Raw genomic sequence first — 18,819 nt, 5'->3', positions numbered from 1 at the left:
GCGCTATCGATTTGTTGCCAGGAGCGCCACTCCCCTCTTCGCGCCTTTATAATATCTCTCTGCCTGAGCAAAAGGCGTTGGAGGATTACATTTCTTCTTCGCTCGCGGCTGGCCACATACGTCCCTCCTCCTCACCCCTGGCGGCAGGGTTCTTCTTTGTTAAGAAGAAGGACGGCTCCTTGCGACCCTGCATCGATTTCCGCGCCCTTAACAAAATCACGATAAAGAACAAATATCCTCTGCCCCTGCTCGACGCTGCCTTCACCCCCCTCCATAGTGCTGTCATGTTTACGAAACTGGATTTACGCAACGCTTACCACCTTGTGCGCATCCGTGAGGGCGATGAATGGAAAACTGCTTTCAACACCCCGCTGGGACATTTCGAGTACCGCGTCATGCCGTTCGGCCTCACTAATGCACCCGCCGTTTTTCAAGCCCTCATTAATGACGTATTACGTGACATGATTGGACGTTTCGTGTTCGTCTACCTCGACGACATCCTCATTTTCTCCCCCTCTGCCTCCGCTCACTTCCAACACGTTCGCCTGGTGCTCCAGAGGCTCTTAGCCAACCGTCTGTTCGTTAAGGCTCAAAAGTGTTCTTTCCACTCCTCCTCCGTGCCATTTTTAGGGTTTATCGTGGAGAGGGGCCAACTCAGACCCGACCCCGCCAAGATCCAGGCGGTGGCCGAATGGCCTACTCCTACATCAAGGAAGCTTTTACAGAGGTTCCTGGGATTCGCTAATTTCTATAGGCGCTTTATCCAAGACTTTAGCAAGGTCGCGGAACCTCTGAACAAGCTCACATCCTCCAAGACACCCTTTTTATGGTCCCCTGCGGCCGACGCGGCCTTTAACCACCTCAAATCATGTTTCATTACCGCTCCTTTACTTGTTCACCCTAACCCTTCTCGTCCCTTTCTTGTTGAGGTGGACGCGTCAGATACGGGGGTCGGGGCCGTGCTCTCCCAGCGCACTAGCACGGACCAGAGATGGCACCCTTGTGCATTCTTTTCCAGACGTCTGTCCCCCGCCGAGCGTAATTATGACATTGGCAATCGTGAACTCCTGGCAGTCATCCTCGCCCTGCAGGAGTGGAGGCACTGGTTGGAGGGGGCGGCTCACCCTTTTGTCATTGTCACGGACCACAGGAACCTGTCCTACATCCGCTCCGCCCAACGGCTGAACCCCCGCCAGGCACGCTGGGCCCTCTTCCTCACTCGTTTTGATTTCACCCTCACTTACCGCCCAGGCTCCCAGAATGGAAAACCCGATGCCCTGTCCAGGATGTTCGCACCTCCGGTGGAGCCCCGCCCTCGGGAGACCATCCTACCCGAGTCCCGCATCCTGGGATCGCTCCAATGGAAGGTGGAGAGGCGGGTGAAAGAAGCAAACAGTCAAGCACCTCCGGTCCCTGGCTGCCCACCCAACCGTCTGTTTGTTCCCCAAGACCTTCGCTCGGAAGTCCTGGTTTGGGCTCACTGTTCCAAACTCGCCTGCCATCCGGGGGCTAGACGCACCGCCTTTTTGCTTGCTCAGAGGTTCTGGTGGCCATCCCTGCACTCCGACATCAGGCGGTTCGTAGCGGCCTGCACCACCTGCGCTCGGAACAAGTCTTCTAGTCTGGCATCGGCGGGGTTGTTGCGGCCCCTTCCCATTCCCTCCCGCCCGTGGTCTCACGTGGCCATGGACTTCGTCACTGGACTACCAGCTTCGAAGGGCTTCACCGTCATTCTCACATTCGTCGACAGATTCTCGAAATCCGCTCACTTCATTCCGCTCCGCAAGCTGCCATCGTCCATGCAGACAGCCCAACTCTTGGTCCAACATGTGGTGCGTATCCATGGCATTCCACTGGACGTGGTATCGGACAGGGGTCCGCAATTTGCAGCAGCCACTTGGAGGGCATTCTGCAAGTCTCTGGGAGCCACAGCGAGCCTCTCCTCTGGATACCACCCACAGACCAATGGCCAGACGGAGCGAGCAAACCAGGACTTGGAGGCGGCCCTGCGGTGTGTATGCCACCAGCACCCCACTTCCTGGTCCCTCCACCTGCCGTGGGTGGAGTACGCCCACAACACCCTCGTTTGCTCCTCTACGGGCCGCTCTCCTTTTCACGTCGCCCAAGGATTCCAGCCACCCCTGTTTCCCACCCAAGAGGCAGAGTCCTCCGTGTCCTCTGTGGCCTCCCTGCTACGCCGTGTTCACCGGGTATGGCGAGACACTCGGGCAGCACTTGTGCGGTCATCCAGACGTAACCAGAGGTTGGCCGATCGTCACCGCAGACCAGCTCCTGACTACAGGCCCGGTCAGAGGGTTTGGTTGTCGTCTCGGGACCTCCCGTTGGCTGGTGGATCCAGGAAGCTGTCCCCTCGGTTCATTGGTCCCTTCGAGGTGGTGCGCATGATCAACCCTGTGTCCGCCAGGCTCAAACTCCCTCCGTCCATCAAGAGATACCCAGTGTTTCACGTGTCCCTCCTGAAGCCAGTTGCCTCCTGCGAGCTTAGCCCTCCACCCGTGCCTCCACCACCCCCCCGGCTCCTAGACGGCCATCCGGCATTTGCTGTTAAGTCCATCCTCGACGCCAGGAGGCGTGGCAGAGGGGTGCAATTTCTCATAGACTGGGAGGGTTACGGCCCCGAGGAGCGTTCGTGGGTTTCGCGCGCCCTTATCCTCGACCCGTCCCTCATCTCCGACTTTTATCAGAGATTTCCCGACAAACCAGGTAACCCGGTAGGCCCGCCCGGTTAGTTGGGAGGGGGGAATACTGTCACGCCATTGCGTGACACCATCTTACTGCTCCTGGAGCAGCCTACTGGTTTTGTCACCATTTACACTTGCCTGCCACTCATGCTCTCTCTCTCCCCTCAGGCCCCAGTTCGCCCTGATGGGAGGAGCTACCCGGCCAGCCACAGGTGTTCTCAATCACCACCTTCCATTTAGGCACACCTGTGGCAGCAGGAAGGCGTCGTAGTATTGTTCCACATGGACGCACGCCACTTGCCTGTTTGGACCTGAGCCTTTTGCCGTCTTTTCCACCACCACATAGTGGTGCCAAGTCTCCTGCCCGACGCCTTCCTGCCAGCCAGGTAGCTGCTCCCTACCGGCACTAAGAAGTTAGTTTTGTATAGCCTTGCTAGCCTTTTTCGTGGTGCCTTTTCTGTTTGCTCTCCATTTTTTGCACCATAGTTTTTTGTTGTCACTATCCTGCTTTTTGAGGAGGCAATAAAGACCTTTTATTGCAAACTACTCCTGCCTGCGTGCTTCTCTTGGGTCTTACCCTCTCCTCGGCGTGACAGTTATGAGGAGAGAATGAATGGATGACGATGTGCTGAAAGCAGGAGGAAGAGGAGAAGGGTGGGAAAAGTACAAACGTATCAACGCACGTTACGACAAGCTCACCCTCTGACCATCCGGCTGGCTGCCAAGGAAACCGTCTAACACACACACAGTGGGTGCTACTGTACGTGTGTCTGTGTACATGCTGTGTAGGCATTGCACACAAAGACTGAAACATGAAGTACACACAGGAAGTGGTTTGTGTTGACATGGACTAATGCAGATGAAGCTAAAGACATAACACTCTTGTTGACCTAGCCAAACAGGAAGCCGCCATCAGTGGCTGTTCTTCCTGCTGTCATCTGGTCCAAACATCAGGGACATTTGTCGTCAGGAGGAATCTGGGCGGCCTCAGTAAGAGGAGCAGCAGCTCAACAACATTCTGTCCTGCCGGTACCATTACCCAGTGGCGTGCAAGGAATTGTTGAGCAGTGGTGTCCCCCATCAGGCACCAACCTACTGATGCAGTCTCATTTCGCAGCACACACACACACAATTACAGCAGACACAAAGGTAAACTTTTTAGTCTCCATCTTCGTCAGGCGATGGTGCCTATACACTGTAAACAGTTACTGTTAACAGTATTTGATCAGAAAAGCAAATGGCCTTTTCTTTTCATTCTCAGGTACATATCTACGCCCATTTTGAGTTGCTTACAGACACCAATGTGGTTCGTTTTTTGATTGTTTATTATTTTCCATAATATGGTTGTCTTTGTTCCTTTCGGGTGTCTGCCTCTGTAGCTGACATTGAAACAATCTTCACTCCTCCTGCAAGCCCTCATCTGATACTGCTTGGTAAGCATTTCATTTTCATTGTTTCATATGTTACATTGGTCATTATTTTGAGACTATAGATGTGTACATCAAGTAAATGATGTTGATGACGTGAAGTTTCAGGTGGAACAGAGAATGTCAATATTGGATGCTGGATGATCACTCTGGAGGGGCGTGTAATGTTATCTCTCTGTGGAGTTTGCATGTTGCATGTTAGAATAGTTCCAAGATATAGTTTTCCTTTCAGTCTCTAATCATAGACTATTCTGATTTCAGTTGCTTCATTGGTATCAATCCAGAGACAGGATGGAAGACCACCTGAGGAAAGCATGTCTCCAAGAAGACTGATGGTCCAGAAGAAGTCTGCCACAGTGAATACACATGTCTCCACATTACTGAAGAACCTCGTGGACTTTGAATAGGACTTCATATAGGTCAGTGAGCTCTCTCGTCTCATGCTCTTAACTCCATATGTTGTTCTGACTGACATTGTCACATTAAACCATGAAAGACTCTGATATGATCAGCTTTATAAGCATGTCATGTTATTGTACGTCTCTGAGTTATTTTGATTATTTTGTTTGCTGTTGTTTTAGAGCATCGACACTGCAAGCCAGTGAGATGAACAACGGCCGGGAACGTGATGATCATCTCTCACTGACTAAGTTGGAAAAACACCAGCATACCTACAGTTTTCTTCAGAAATTATGCAATTGATGAATATTTTCATATTCATATTCAGTTCTTACTGATGTGTATTTTCACAATGGTCTTGGAAAAGTGTGTTCTTACTGTTCTTACTGATACATGGTTGCAAACAGCAGAGAATATATTGGAGTACATTTAGATACGGTAAGCATTCATAAGCATTTTTCACACAATTTGTTAGTCACTTACTGTATTTGCCGTGTATTAGTTGCTTCGGTATTCAGCCCAATTGTTTGCTCTAAGGTAAAGTTCAATATGGTAAGATAAGACACTATGTAAAAGAATAGTATGGAAACAGTTTTGTTGTGTTTTCATGTCTGGTAAGGTCTCTTGCATGCATTTGAAGAATTTATTTAGTTTGTTTATCTGACGGTTTTTAGTTTCTTTGATTATTCTTATTGTATTTTACAGTAGCAATATTCATGTTGACCCTGCCGTTTAAATAAACATTTGTGTGATTTATATTCTTTGTAAATTCTCTGTAATTTAACAGGAAAATTGTTAGTGTAATTTTACAGTAGTAAGTTGTTAATTGAGAACTGTAAAATAACAGTACATTACTGTAATGTTTATCTTCTCTACAGCACAGTACTGTAATACTTTAATATACTGTAATATACTGTTGTTGTCGATCACAGTGGCGCACCGTAAAATAACAGTTTGAAGCTGGCGATCCTTGCTGCCAGCAGTGGACTGTAATTTAACAGTAAAAATTTTTATAGTGTAGGTACGTGCGTTAAAAGTCAATGTTTGCAGTTTGACCTGGGTCACATGACCTGCACACCGTACATTCAACTTTACTCTTTGGAACTCAACATTCCCGCTGCTAATGTGTGTGTGTGCGTTTTAAATAATTGGATTTGAAGCTGCAAGACAATATTTTTTTGTTGTATCATAACAATGACAATAAAGATATTCTATTCTATTCTATTCTAAAACAGGGGTGCTCATTAAGTCGATCGCGATCTACCGGTCGATCGCGGAGGTGGTACTGGTCGATCGCTGGTCGATCGCGGCGTGACATTAAAAAAATATCATCCTCGCATCAATGCCGTCACTTGATTGATATACAGGGCAGCCATTCAGATGACAACTGAATGTTGCCCTTCGGGTGACCAATCAAATCAAACAACGTCTCTAAGTGCAGCAGAACTTACGATGTCAGCCTATCATCCATCCCCGTTACTTGATTGACATACAGGACAACCAATCATATGACAACTGAATTTTGACCTTTAGGTCACCGCTCATGCGTAAACAACGATGCAAAGTGCTAAGCTAGTCGGCGAATTGCGTTAGATTTTAAGCCCTCGCTAAAGTTTATGGTCACTAAAATGAGTGAAGGAGCTGGACCAAGTAAAAAGGCAAAAACATATCACTTCCATACGGAATGGGAGGTGGACTTTTTTTTCACAATGTCTTTTTCGAAGTGCGTTTGCCTGGCTAACCTGGCTATCAGCAGCTACTGTCCGGACTATGCATCCCTGGCTGATTCAATTCAGTGCAAGTCATCAAAGTAAACTCAGGTAATTACAAAAAATGTTAATAGTTAATTATGTGTGTTTTGCAATATTGGCTCATTTGGTTATGTAAGGTACATCAACATACATTGTACGTACAAATAATCCTCAATACATTTGAAAATAAATAGATGTTTTGCATTTTTGTAGTGGGTAGATCATTTTGACTCGGTCATTTTAAAAGTAGCTCGCATGCTGAAAAAGTGTGAGCACCCCTGTTCTAAAACATGCAAGTTAGGTTCATTGGAGACTCTCAATAGTCCATAAGAATGTGAATGTCTATATGTGCCCTGCCATTGAAGATGCAGGCATGGCTGGACAAAAAGCCTAAGCTATCTGATAATAGTAGCACCATCTTGCCAGGAGAAGAAACATTTCAATGTTAATGAACACACGGCGTGTCTGGTTGCCATGGCAACCACACAGCACCAGCGTGAACGTATTCTTTAACAGATGAGTCATGGCTGGACATACACATACACAAGCACACACACACACAGTCAGCAATCAGGGTCAGTGGAGTGTGTCGGTTCAAAGGAAACTTCAGAGGACCTGTTCAAATGGTCCATGCACATGCCATGCCGTACACACACACGCACACACGCACGCGCACATGCACACATAATGAATAGAGCAGTGTGCACGGAGCATGTTTGCCTGTGAATGGCTTTTGTTGATCTCCTTTTAGACCCACTTCCTGTAAGCAGGGAGGGTCCCTGAGTGAGTGTGTGTGTGTGTGTGTGTGTATCTGTTGCCTCACCTCATTTCCATGCATGTTGGCCACATATTTGAACTCGGGGATGCCAACAGTGTGAAGGCGGGGGCTCAAACCCAAAACCAACACCCACAGCTGCTGACCTGTTACACAAACACTCTTCACTTTTCTACACATCCATGTTGTCCTAATGCTTTTTGTCACACACGCAAACACACACTCACAGACAGCTAATCTGAGTTAATCCAGGACACCAACTGGCATGTCTCCAGTGTGTGTGCGTTGATTGACCAGATTAGGACGTACTGCATTAGATTATCCAGAGTTTACAGTCACATTATACGATCACACAAACCACACAGTCGGTGTCATGGTCGCCGTGGTGACAGCCACTTGAGATCGGACCCTTGTGTGTGTGTGTTTACCTGTGACTGAGCGGCCAATGGTGTACAGGTGAGCGATGTCGGGGTTAGAGGCGTTGATTTGGTGGAAGTAACGCTCAATATCATCGTTGCTGTGGTAACGATACTCCAGCATCATGGCGGCGGGCGTGAGAATGAGGATAAGGATAAGTGTTGACATGCCTACAAAGCAGAATAAAACCATCAAGGGTTCATAAATTGTCAACATTCAAGTGTCAACTTGGTGATGATCTGAAAAAGAGAGAAGAGGTGAGAAGAGGTTATAATTAAGAGCTAATAATTCATGACAATAACTTCTATTCTGTATTCTATTCACTTTCAAAGAATATTTGATCTTTTACTGTCCTTGACTTTAAACGCACACGCACTATTCAAGAACTTCCAAGTGGAACAGAAAAAGCCAATCAATCAATCAGTTAATCAACTGACAACTTTGAGTGACGTCACGACGTGACCGTTACCTGCGCGTGTCCCCAGCCTCGATGTGACGGCAGCGCGTGCCGACGAGCCTCTGGTGAGCGCTCCTTCTTTACTTCGGTCAGGCCGGTTGGGGCGGAGCTTAGACGAGCCCCACATTCACAACAACAGGTTGTTGAAGCGATGATTCAGCGCAAACACTCAAACGCAGCACACAGACGCACACATAGTTAGCTCAGTCAACTAGCTATTTGGCGCCACAATGTGTTACCTAACGCCCCCTGGTGGTAGAATGATTCCCAACAGGTAGCGGCCTTTGGAATGTTTGGGCTTTTATAAGACGTAGTTTTGTTGTGAAAACAAGGACCGTCAACCAGTCAGGCAAGCAAAACAATAAATGACGTGGATCTTATGCCAGCAATGAAGCAGCAAACTAATGATACTTTATACTATGAATACGGTCGCCAATTCAAATATCCAACTAGCTAATGCCGTGCACTTTACCTGACGTTAATGCTAGCTTTAACCAGGAAGTGGCCCAGACCGCGCGTTACTTGGCCAAATATTTTGACTCATGGGCCGCATTGAGTTAACAAAATTGGCCGGGGGGCAGAACATATATTTAACAGACACACACACCATTTGATGCTTATAATTTTCCTTGTATTATTTGTCTAATATCTGTTAAAGTGTTATACTATCAGCTGTATGTTCTCATGTCCCTTTTTTCAGGAGCACTTTAAACACCAGTCCACATCAAACTATGTCATTTAGTTTTACAATTTTTAACTTACATTTTTTTTTACATTTTGTTGCCAGTTTGTATGTTGAAAGTTGAAATACTTAGAAAGCAACTGGTGGCCTTGGTGGGCCGCATGTGGCCCCCGGGCCGTAGTTTGCCCATCACTGCTCTATTCACTTTACTAGTTTACCATGGTGAAGTTAGTTTTTCACGTTGGGCGTTGGATATTCATCTCGGTGGCTGTTCATTTCAAGTTGGAAATTAGATATACAGCGGGGAAAATAAGTATTGAACACGTCAACATTTCTCTCAAAAAACATATTTCTAATCAAGCTATTGACATGAAATTTTCACCAGATGTCGGCATCAACCCAAGTAATGCACACATACAAAGAAATCCAAACATTTATGTTCATAAATTAAGTTATGTGTAATAAAGTGAAATGGCACAGGGAATAAGTATTGAACACATGAAGAAAAGGAGGGGTAAAAAGATCTGGAAAGCCAAGAAAGCAGCTGGAGTTTGTCAGTATTTAGAAGGTTAACCTGTCCCCTAGTAGTGCAAAGTAATATCAGCTGGTTTAGTCCTGATTAATGCCTTTTAAAAAGGTTTCTCACCAGCAAGGTGTTAGACAAGAAGCATTGCATGATGGGTAAAAGCAAAGAGCTGTCCAAAGACCTACGCAGCCTTATTGTTGCAAAACACACTGAAGGCATTGGTTACAGGCGCATTTCTAAACTTCTGAAAGTTCCAGTGAGTACCATTGGGGCCATCATCCGGAAGTGGAAAGAACACGGCATTACCATAAACCAGCCACGGCCAGGTGCTCCTCGCAAGATTTCAGACAGAGGAGTCAAAACAATCATCAGAAGGGTTCTCCAACAGCGCAGGACCACTCGTGGAGAGCTTCAGAAAGACCTGGAATCAGCAGGTGCCGTTGTTTCAAAGAAAACAATAAGTAATGCACTCAACCGCCATGGCCTCCATGCACGCACACCACGCAAGACTCCATTTTTGAAGAGGAAGCATGTTGAAGCTCGTTTGGAGTTTGCGACACAACATTTGGATAAACCCATGACATTCTGGGAGAACATACTCTGGTCAGATGAGACCAAAATTGAACTCTTCGGATGTCATAAGACACAACATGTTTGGAGGAAAAATGGCACTGCACATCACCCCCAAAACACCATACCAACAGTCAAGTTTGGAGGTGGGAGCATCATGGCGTGGGGCTGTTTTTCAGCATGTGGTACTGGTAGACTTCATATCATTGAAGGAATAATGACTGGAGAAAAGTATCGAGACATTCTTGATCAGAATCTGCTGTCATCTGCCAGGCTGCTGAAGATGAAAAGAGGGTGGATCTTTCAGCAAGACAACGATCCCAACCAACTGGTTGAAGAAAAAGAAAATAAAGCTGCTAGAATGGCCCAGTCAATCACCAGACTTGAATCCAATTGAAAATCTTTGGAAAGAACTGAAGATCCGGGTTCACAGAAGAGACCCCCGGAACCTTGAAGATTTGAAGGCAGTTTGTGTGGACGAATGGGCCAAAATCACACCTGAGCAATGTATTCGACTGGTTTCTCCATACAGGAGGCGTCTTGTAATCACCAACAAAGGTTTTTGCACTAAGTATTAAATAAATTTCAGTACGCGTGTTCAATACTTATTCCCTGTGCCATTTCACTTTATTACACATAACTTAATTTATGGACATAAATGTTTGGATTTCTTTGTATGTGTGCATTATTTGGGTTGATGCCGACATCTGGTGAAAATTTCATGTCAATAGCTCGATTAGAAATATTTTTTTTGAGAGAAATGTTGACGTGTTCAATACTTATTTTCCCCGCTGTATATCGCTGCCTAGCAACAGTGATAGCGCTGTTGCTATGTACTAGGTCCCACTCATACTTGGGTCAGTCAGTAAATGACTATTGTATTGAAGTGCGTTTGTTTAAAAAAAAAAAAAACAGCCATATATTCCAAATCAAACCATTGACTTCCTCCAGGTAGTTTAGTAGGAACTAACATGGTTAAATTACACATTGTCTATTCTGCATCTCCAATATATAAACAACAGAATATGTGCCATTGTTTTTTTTATAAGCTCTTTAAAAATACAAAACATTTGTGAACGTGTACTCTGTATAAAATGTATATTTAAGTTCATGTTCAATGGTTTGATACTTGGTTATTTATAACCCTGTGAGAAATATGTGATAATTAATAAGTAATTAATAAAAAGGTTATATTAAAATAAACATGTGAGGCAGACATATCATCCGAGAACTTTGGTTAGTGCCCTCATTTCTTTTTATGACGGAATTGAAACGAGGAATCGGAACCGGAAACGTTCAAATTCAAAGGCCCAATCTTACCCCTGCAACCCTTCACTAAAATATCTGTTTTACATACATTCAGTTTAGCAATGACACAATTTGTTGATGGGTCATGTTCGTGTCCACGTGTACGGTGCTGTTTCACTCATCAGCCTCACACACACACGCACACGCACACGCACACGTACACACGTCACAATGTCACGCTAGCAAGGACTTTGTAACATAGTGGAAGTTGACACACTGCATGAGAGCAGCCAAGAGAAGAAGATTTTGCGTAAGTTGACTTTCTATTTTTGACACACTCTTTATCATGAGAATCATTTCATTCATTTCTTTCATTCACTTGTAAAAGATAAAAAAAACAGGAGAATGTAAATACAAACATTCTTCCACTCTAGAATGAAAGAGAGCAGAAGGAAGACAAGTCTTATTTTATCTGCCTCTTTTCTCCTCGCAATTCAGTTTCATTCATTCATTCATTCATTCATTTTCTACGAGGGTCGAGGGGGGAGCTGGAGCCTATCCCAGTTGTCTTCGGGCAAAAGGCAGGGTACACCCTGGAATGGTCACTAGCTAATCACAGGGCACATATAGACAAGATATGTATAGACAAACAACCATTCACACTCACAATTCAGTTTCAAAGAAAGTAATTTAAAAACAATAACATGAACAAAAAATATTGATATAGCAGCCAGCCACACAGACATAACCTTTTAGTTCCCCAGTTACAAAATGACACATGGTATGACAATCAAACATCATTTCCTCAACACACTGGCTTTAATTATTCTTTGAAATGGGATGTTTGATTTGGATTCTTTGGTTTCTTTGTTTGGATTGCTCTGTAAGGTGACTCCTTTTCTCTCGGTTTAGTCCTGAATCTTGCTTTCTTTTAAAGATCTCTCTTCCTTCCTTTCTTCTGCTTCACTTTTCTGAATGTTTTTTTTAAGCTTTCAACATAGTTTGCTAAATATTTTAACAGAAAAATGTGAAAGATTTGTTGGATCTGTGTTGGATTTTGTGTTGAAGTGAAACCGTAATTTAGTTGTCCTGTCACATGATCAGAGGAGCAGGAAGTAGCCATGTCATTTTGCTATATGCGGGAAATGGTGGCTCATAAAAGGTGCTGCCAGTAAATTGGTTGTAAACATTTACAACCAATGGCCTTTGCTCGCACTAAAGGAAATGTGTACCATATAGTCTGTTCACAACTCTTAGAAACGTTTTTGTGTTGTTGTATGAGTTGATATGCAAAGATCTTGTAAGTCCATTAATGTCACCACCACTAAGAATGACAGTATGAAGATGTTTTCCATGTTGGAAGGATGGCTCTGGAGAAGGAGAGCAAAGAGCTGCTGTGGGAAACATTCATGGGACTGAAGCAGGTCGACTTCAAGGCCTTCAAGTTTCACATGCACCTGCAGAAGAGCATCGAGGAGGAGGCAGACCTGATGGATGTGATCCACGAATTGGACAAGAGGCATGGCAACCAGGCCGTGGAGGAGGCCATCAAGATTCTAGAGAAAATCAAAATATTAAATTTGGCAGAAAAGCTACGCACAGACTTCCAGGTGCTAAGAGGTGAGGCGTGTGCTCCACGTCAGAGGAACATGCATACACTAACCCAGTAGCCTGGGTGCGGCGCGGGGAGGTGGAACACAAGAGGCTTTCATTTCAATGCTGACCTACCAACATGTACAAATTTATATTATTCTACATGCAATTTGCGTCTTGAATATGCTTGCATGCTCTCCATTTTGTTGTATTTTCTTGGTTTCAAGTTAAGTCTGTACAGTACAGGTAAATGAATAAATATTCATATCAGTTTCTGTAGTATTTCAAATGGGGGGGGGGGCACGAAAAAATGTCTTTTCCTTGGGGGGAATGACAGAAAATAACTGAGAAGCACTGCACCATCCTAGCGTATGTATGTGTTTTTGTTCCAAAGCTTCTGCCTCTGAGACCAAAAAAGCCAACCGGCCACAAACAAAGGGGAAGGGGCGCCTCAAGCGTCAAAGCAGTGAGTTGAGCACCTAGCAAGAGAAGAACTAGCTTAGCACATGTGTGTAAACAGCATTTGCTTCTTCACAGGTACCATATTCTCTGTATCTGCTGACGATATTGCACAATACAAGTGGGAGTACCAAGACAACCTGCGAAGCGACTACATCAACGCTCCGGAGGGTGAGACTGAGCGCAGCCATCAGCAGCCGCTAGCGGACGTCTACATGGACCTCAACATCACCTACGGTGGGGTTGCGAGTCCCGACACGCAGCATGAGGCTCTTTACATGGAGATGTGTGCCGCGGTTGACAAATCTATTGAGCCACGGAATATTTTCAAAAGCTCAAGCGGAAAGCCACAACCCATACGCATGCTGTTGACTGTGGGCATCGCAGGGATTGGCAAGACCTTCCTGGTGCGCAAGTTTGTGCTGGACTGGGCTCACCGAAAAACAAACAAAGATGTGCAATTTATATTTCCCTTCACATTCCGTGAGTTGAACTTGGAGAAGGGAAAAAAGTTTTCACTGGCGGGGCTGATCAGACACTCGATCTACCAGGCCGAGCCCTTCAGTGTGGAAATGCTCAACGCCATCTTTGTGCGACTGCAGGTATCAGGGAAGCGAGACTACGAGAGCGCCCCCATTAAGATTGTCTTTGTGTTTGATGGATTGGACGAGTGCCGCCTCAAGCTGGACCTGACGGAGAAGAAGCCGGTGAACTTGGATGTGACCAAGGCCTACCCGGTGGAGGTTCTGCTGGCACATCTCATCAAAAGGAACCTGCTTCCCTGCGCTCGCGTGTGGATCACCACACGTCCGGTGACAGTCCGTCAGATCCCTCCGAAGCTCATTGACAGCACAACGGAGGTGAAAGGATTTAATGATTTCCAGAAGATTGAATATTTCAGGAGGAGGTTCTCAAATCAGGAACATATTGTCTCCTACATCCAGAAATCTCGCACCATTTTTGTGATGTGCAGTATGCCCATCTTCTGCTGGTTAACAGCAACAGTTCTGCAGGATTTTTTGGACACTGGGAAGGAGGGAGAGTTGCCCGAAACACTGACTGACATGTACACAGAGTTCCTGCTTTACCACCTGAATAAAGGACAGAAGAGACACAAAAAGAAGGTTATCCAGAATGTCCAGGCCTTAGCAAAACTGGCTTTTCACCACCTGATGAAAAACAATCAGATCTTCTACGAGAACGACCTGCGGGACGGTGGCTTCGATTTCCTCAAAGCTGCAAAGGACTCTGGAATATTCACAGAAGTTTTTAAGCCGATTCGGCCACTGCAAAAAAATCAACAGTGCAAGATGTTTGAGTTCATTCACCAGAGCATACAGGAATACCTGGCTGCTCTGTATGTGATGATGTCCCTCCTGAATGACAACAAGAACATTCTAGCAGAGTCCGATCTGTCAGTGGAAGGCATTCTTACACTTTGCAAGCAAAAATCCATCACAAAGCTCCATGAGATGGCTATTCACAAAGCGTCCAAGAGTGAGGGACTCCTGGACTTGTTCCTCCGCTTCCTGTTGGGCCTTTCTTTGCAGTCCAACCAGAATCTCCTTAAGGGCCTATTGAAGATTCCTAAGGGCTCTTGGCAAAGCAACGCAGACACCATCAAGTTTATCAAGAAAAAGATAGAGGAGAACTCTCCGGAGAAGAACATCAACTTGTTCTACTGCCTTAACGAGCTGAAGGATGATTCCTTGCTGGAGCAGATCCAACAGTACGTGAGTTCCGAAGGTTTGTCCACAGATAACTTGCCTCCCTCTATGTGGTCAGCCCTGGTATTCTTCCTACGCTCCTCTGACCACGCTATGAAGTCCTTTGAACTAAAGAGGTACTCGGCTTCGCCAATGGGCCTTCTGATGTTGCTGCCAGTGGTCAAAGCTTCACACAAATCACTGTGAGGGCATTAATGTCAGCACACAGCATATTCAGCGAGTTGGGATATCACATTCCTGATTTGTCTTCAGGCTCAACGACTGCAACCTGACGAAGAGCAGCTGTCAGCTTGTGGCCTCGGTTCTCAGCTCACAGTCCAACCTGAGAGAGCTGGATCTCAGTGACAACAACTTGCACGATGCAGGCATCAAGCTCCTCTCTGCTGGACTGGAGACACCGCAGTGCACTTTGCAGGTTCTCAGGTTAGAACACGTTACAGCAGGGGTCGGGAACCTTTTTGGCTAAGAGAGCCATGAAGGCCAGATATTTTAAAATGTGTATCTGTGAGAGCCATATACATTTTTTTAAACATTGAATGCAATAAAATGTGTGCATTTTTATGTAAGACCAACAGTTTTAGATATAATGGGCTCTAATTACGTAGACCAGGCACACTACCCCACGCCAATGGGGTGTGGCCAGCACACTTTCGTGAGCAGCGCAGTGTCTAATAATAAATCAAATACTTGCTGCCATTAATACAACTTTTGCTGCTGCATGGTTTTGCACCATACTCCGTACACATATTTCATTCTTTTGGCCATCTTCACCAGAAGGCTTGGTTCTGCAGCTTTAGTTATTTGACTAAAGGAGGAAAGTTTACATTTACATGTTTTTTTGACATCTCAATGACCGAGGTAGACTACCGCATTACCCAGTAATAATCAAGTTTTGGTGTTTGACCTGGAAAATATCATCAGGAAAGATAGATATGGTTGGCCGTATTGCAGTAGAAAATAAATGGACGGATTAAAATGCATAAGAAAGTTGTTGATTTTGAATATTATTTTTAAGTCATTTCCGTGATGTTTACTTTAAAATGTTAGCAAAAATACATTTTTATTGTGGTAAGAAACGCTTGAGAGCCAGATACAGTCATCAAAAGAGCCCTACCTGGCTCCCGAGCCATAGGTTCCCTACCTCTGCGTTACAGGCTAAAGCACATTCCCAAGAGCTTTTGATACGGAAGGTCATGTCTTCCTGTCTTACCATTGGTTTGTTCCAGGCTCTCAGGCTGCATGATCACCAAGATAGGGTGCATGGCACTAGCCAAGGCTCTCAAGTTAAACCCCTCTCACCTGCGAGTGCTGGACCTGAGCTACAATCATCCAGAAGAGCATGGAAGTCAGGTCCTGAGGGAGACTCAGATGGATCCCAGCTCCAGCCTAGAGAGTGTCAAGTAGGATGAGAATATGTGTTGATCTTTAAAGTGTTTGGTCAACCAGTCATGGTCTGTGACTTTCTTCAGTTTGCAGCATGGCGGCAAAGAACGTTTGATTCCCGGCATAAAGAAATGTAAGACAAACTAAACGAAGTTAAAAATAATACATGAAGTAGTTAAGACTTGTCCTCTTCTTCTTGTGTTGTCAGACATCAACAGACCGACTTTGGACCCCAACACGGCCCACAAAAACCTCTGTCTGTCTGACCACTGCAAGAAGGTGACTGTGGTACTGGAGGAGCAGCCATATCCCTCAAACCCACAGAGGTTTAACTGTTGGCGTCAGGTTCTATGTCGCACCGGGCTAACGGACCGCTGCTACTGGGAGGTTGACTGGGAAGGAAAGGTCGACATTGCCGTGACGTACGATGGAATCAGACGGATCGGGGAGGGTGTTGACGGCTGCCTGGGAGCCACAGACATCTCCTGGGCGCTGCTCTGCGATAAGGATGGCATTTACGTGCGACACAAGGACATAACTGTTGACCTGGGCTCCGACCCCTTTCCCACATCCAAAAAGGTGGCTGTGTTTTTGGACTATCCTGCCGGGAAGCTGTCCTTCTACAAAGTGAAGGCAGAGGAGAGAGCGCTGCTGCACACATACGAGCACACTTTCACAGAGCCACTCTATCCTGCCTTTGGCTTTGGCTTTGACTTTGACAATGGTTATTCCGCCTTTGGGAGCTCCGTGACGCTTGGCGGCGACTTTGTCTTCACCCGCTTCTGATCCTCAACCACAACAAGAGGGGGTGGCGCAGTCAACCGTCAGGAGGGCTTGAATATTAGTGCAGACTGGCTAACATGGCATTCTCAGCATGCAGTTTGCTTCACTGTTTGGAGATCACAGTCCTAGAGTCCTTTTTTGGACATCCACAGATTTGAAGCATTTAAAGTCAAGATGCTTAGGATGATGCATGTGTACTTGTGTGGAATAGGGTTGAGTTCTTGTTGTCAAATAAGTTTGTTGTTTTTTTCCACTTTTATTTGCATACAGGAGTGTGCTGTTAATCCCTCCCAGAAACTAAGTCCAGAGAGGAGCCCTCTCAAAATCTTTTGTTGTGTTGCAAGCCAAATAAAATCCAAAATCCAAATGAGGCACTGGAAGCAGGTACCAGGTAGAACCCAAAAAGTTTATTCCAAATAGCCGAGATGCACACACTACAATGAGACAGAGGCCCGTTGAGTCAGCCTTAGTGACTTCACAGCATAAAACCTTTATTTCTACTCAGCACTCCGGCGGCCTCTAGTGGACAAAAATACTAATTGCAATTTCATTTGCAATGTCAGCCTTTCACACATAAAGGTTAATAGTTCAGGTTTATCTATTGGAATCCAATGTTTTAATATATACGATTACACAGTGACACAGGTTATAAGTTATGTAAAATACAACGAAATAGAACAATAGACTCTTTTTTTTTCCTAAAAAGGACACTTCTAGTTGCAGGGCTACCTCTATATAGTGTTTGTTTTGTAGGACCTTGCCATCAAACGTAGGCACATTTGGCCCAGCCTGCTGCTCCGTCGGCGCCCGGTGTTGTGCCCAGGAGGCTCATTCCAAGTGTGCTTGGCGCTGCTTCGCATCCTTTCATACGTGAAGGTGTTTCACGTGGCTGAGATGCACTGCTGTGGAGTTAGAGCGAAAATGACACAAAGTGTTTCACTCGCTGCGATCATGTATTTCAAGCACGCTGGAGGCTGCGTGCTGCAATTCGGCTCCAATAATGTCACACGTGTGCCCCGTGCCAAAAAGCGCCCCACTCGCCTCAACAACTCTTCCCCGTAGTTTGGTCGTTTGGAATGCAGTGAAATTACGTCAGCTGCTGGCCACAAAATGAATATAGGTAATTACTTGCACATTTCATATTTGTCATTTGTTATACAGAAATAAATAAATGGCCGAACAAATGTGTTACAAAGCGCCAAAATTACATTGTGAATGTCTAACCCGCTCCTCTCACCGTATTCCTGGATACGCATGCGTCAAATGCTTGACATACGTAACACATTTTCTTGTCTAAACAAAAAAGAGTTGTCTCGTCTGCAACAGGTTCAAAATTCTGCTGCGCGGTTATTGACTCGATGCAACAGAAGGGCTCACATCAGGCCGATTCTGAAAGCTCTCCATTGGCTCCCGGTCTCATTCCGTGTGAATTTTAAAATCCTGGTGCTCACTTTTAGAGCCTTGCAAGGCCAGGCCCCTGTCTACATACGAGACTTGTTGCGTCCCTATACCCCCTCTCGGAGGCTGAGATCGTTCAATCGATCGATCAATCAATCGATCGATCAAAATTTACTCATGGTCCCTCGTAGTCGTTTTAGGACCCGAGGAGACCTATCTTTTGAGGTTGTTGCGCCGAGGCTCTGGAATGACCTTCCACCCTCCCTACGTTCGCTTGACTCTGTCGATGCATTTAAGAGTAACCTTAAAACTCACTTGTTTTTGCAGGCATACCCAGCTCAGTAGATTTAGGGTACTATGACCATCATATATTTATGTCTATTTTATTGTATACTGTTTTTATGTACTGTTTTATGTCTATTTTTATTGTACATTGTTTTATTGTATTTTTTATGTGTATTTTAACTCTGTGTTTTGCCTTTTGTGAAGCACTTTGTGACTTCTGTCTGAGAAAGGTGCTAT

The 18,819-nt window shown here is 45.4% G+C and overlaps 2 protein-coding genes across 4 annotated transcripts in view; one reads left to right on the top strand and one right to left on the bottom strand.

Moving 5' to 3' along the window:
* Nucleotides 1-8,106, bottom strand: part of cpm (carboxypeptidase M) — a 14,424-nt gene extending 6,318 nt beyond the window's left edge. The window contains exons 1-3 of one of the 2 annotated variants that reach the window (XM_058065812.1): nucleotides 7,941-8,106; nucleotides 7,483-7,641; nucleotides 7,103-7,200 (exon numbers count right to left, since the gene is read on the bottom strand). In XM_058065812.1, coding sequence (XP_057921795.1) covers nucleotides 7,103-7,200; nucleotides 7,483-7,641; nucleotides 7,941-8,055 — 372 coding nt within the window. In that variant the 5' untranslated portion in view covers nucleotides 8,056-8,106. Of the gene's footprint in view, nucleotides 1-7,102; nucleotides 7,201-7,482; nucleotides 7,711-7,940 lie in introns of both variants that reach the window. The other variant, XM_058065813.1, reaches the window with a different exon arrangement.
* On the top strand, nucleotides 7,412-18,819 carry LOC131124856 (NACHT, LRR and PYD domains-containing protein 3-like). Of its 2 annotated transcripts, none has more exons than XM_058065753.1 (8): nucleotides 7,412-7,728; nucleotides 12,318-12,574; nucleotides 12,942-13,013; nucleotides 13,085-14,915; nucleotides 14,986-15,156; nucleotides 15,960-16,133; nucleotides 16,203-16,249; nucleotides 16,325-18,819. In XM_058065753.1, exons 2-8 carry the CDS (start codon nucleotides 12,319-12,321, stop codon nucleotides 16,900-16,902), a joined length of 3,129 nt encoding a protein of 1,042 aa, XP_057921736.1. In that variant the 5' UTR covers nucleotides 7,412-7,728; nucleotide 12,318; the 3' UTR covers nucleotides 16,903-18,819. The 2 variants fall into 2 exon arrangements, with proteins under 2 accessions (XP_057921736.1, XP_057921735.1); XM_058065752.1 differs by lacking the exon at nucleotides 7,412-7,728 and adding an exon at nucleotides 10,367-11,264.

Source organism: Doryrhamphus excisus, chromosome 3, assembly GCF_030265055.1.
Source record: "Doryrhamphus excisus isolate RoL2022-K1 chromosome 3, RoL_Dexc_1.0, whole genome shotgun sequence".
Lineage (NCBI taxonomy): Eukaryota > Metazoa > Chordata > Actinopteri > Syngnathiformes > Syngnathidae > Doryrhamphus > Doryrhamphus excisus.
The sequence above is the reverse complement of the archived record's forward strand: the minus strand, read 5'-3'. Positions and strand labels throughout refer to the sequence as shown.

Excerpts from the sequence above, each read along its gene's own strand:
- LOC131124856 (XM_058065753.1), top strand. The coding sequence starts at position 12,319 with ATGGCTCTGGAGAAGGAGAGCAAAGAGCTGCTGTGGGAAACATTCATG. Across the intron at positions 13,014-13,084 it reads GCGCCTCAAGCGTCAAAGCA|GTACCATATTCTCTGTATCT; the intron begins GTGAGTTGAGCA and ends GCTTCTTCACAG. Across the intron at positions 14,916-14,985 it reads AAAGCTTCACACAAATCACT|GCTCAACGACTGCAACCTGA; the intron begins GTGAGGGCATTA and ends ATTTGTCTTCAG.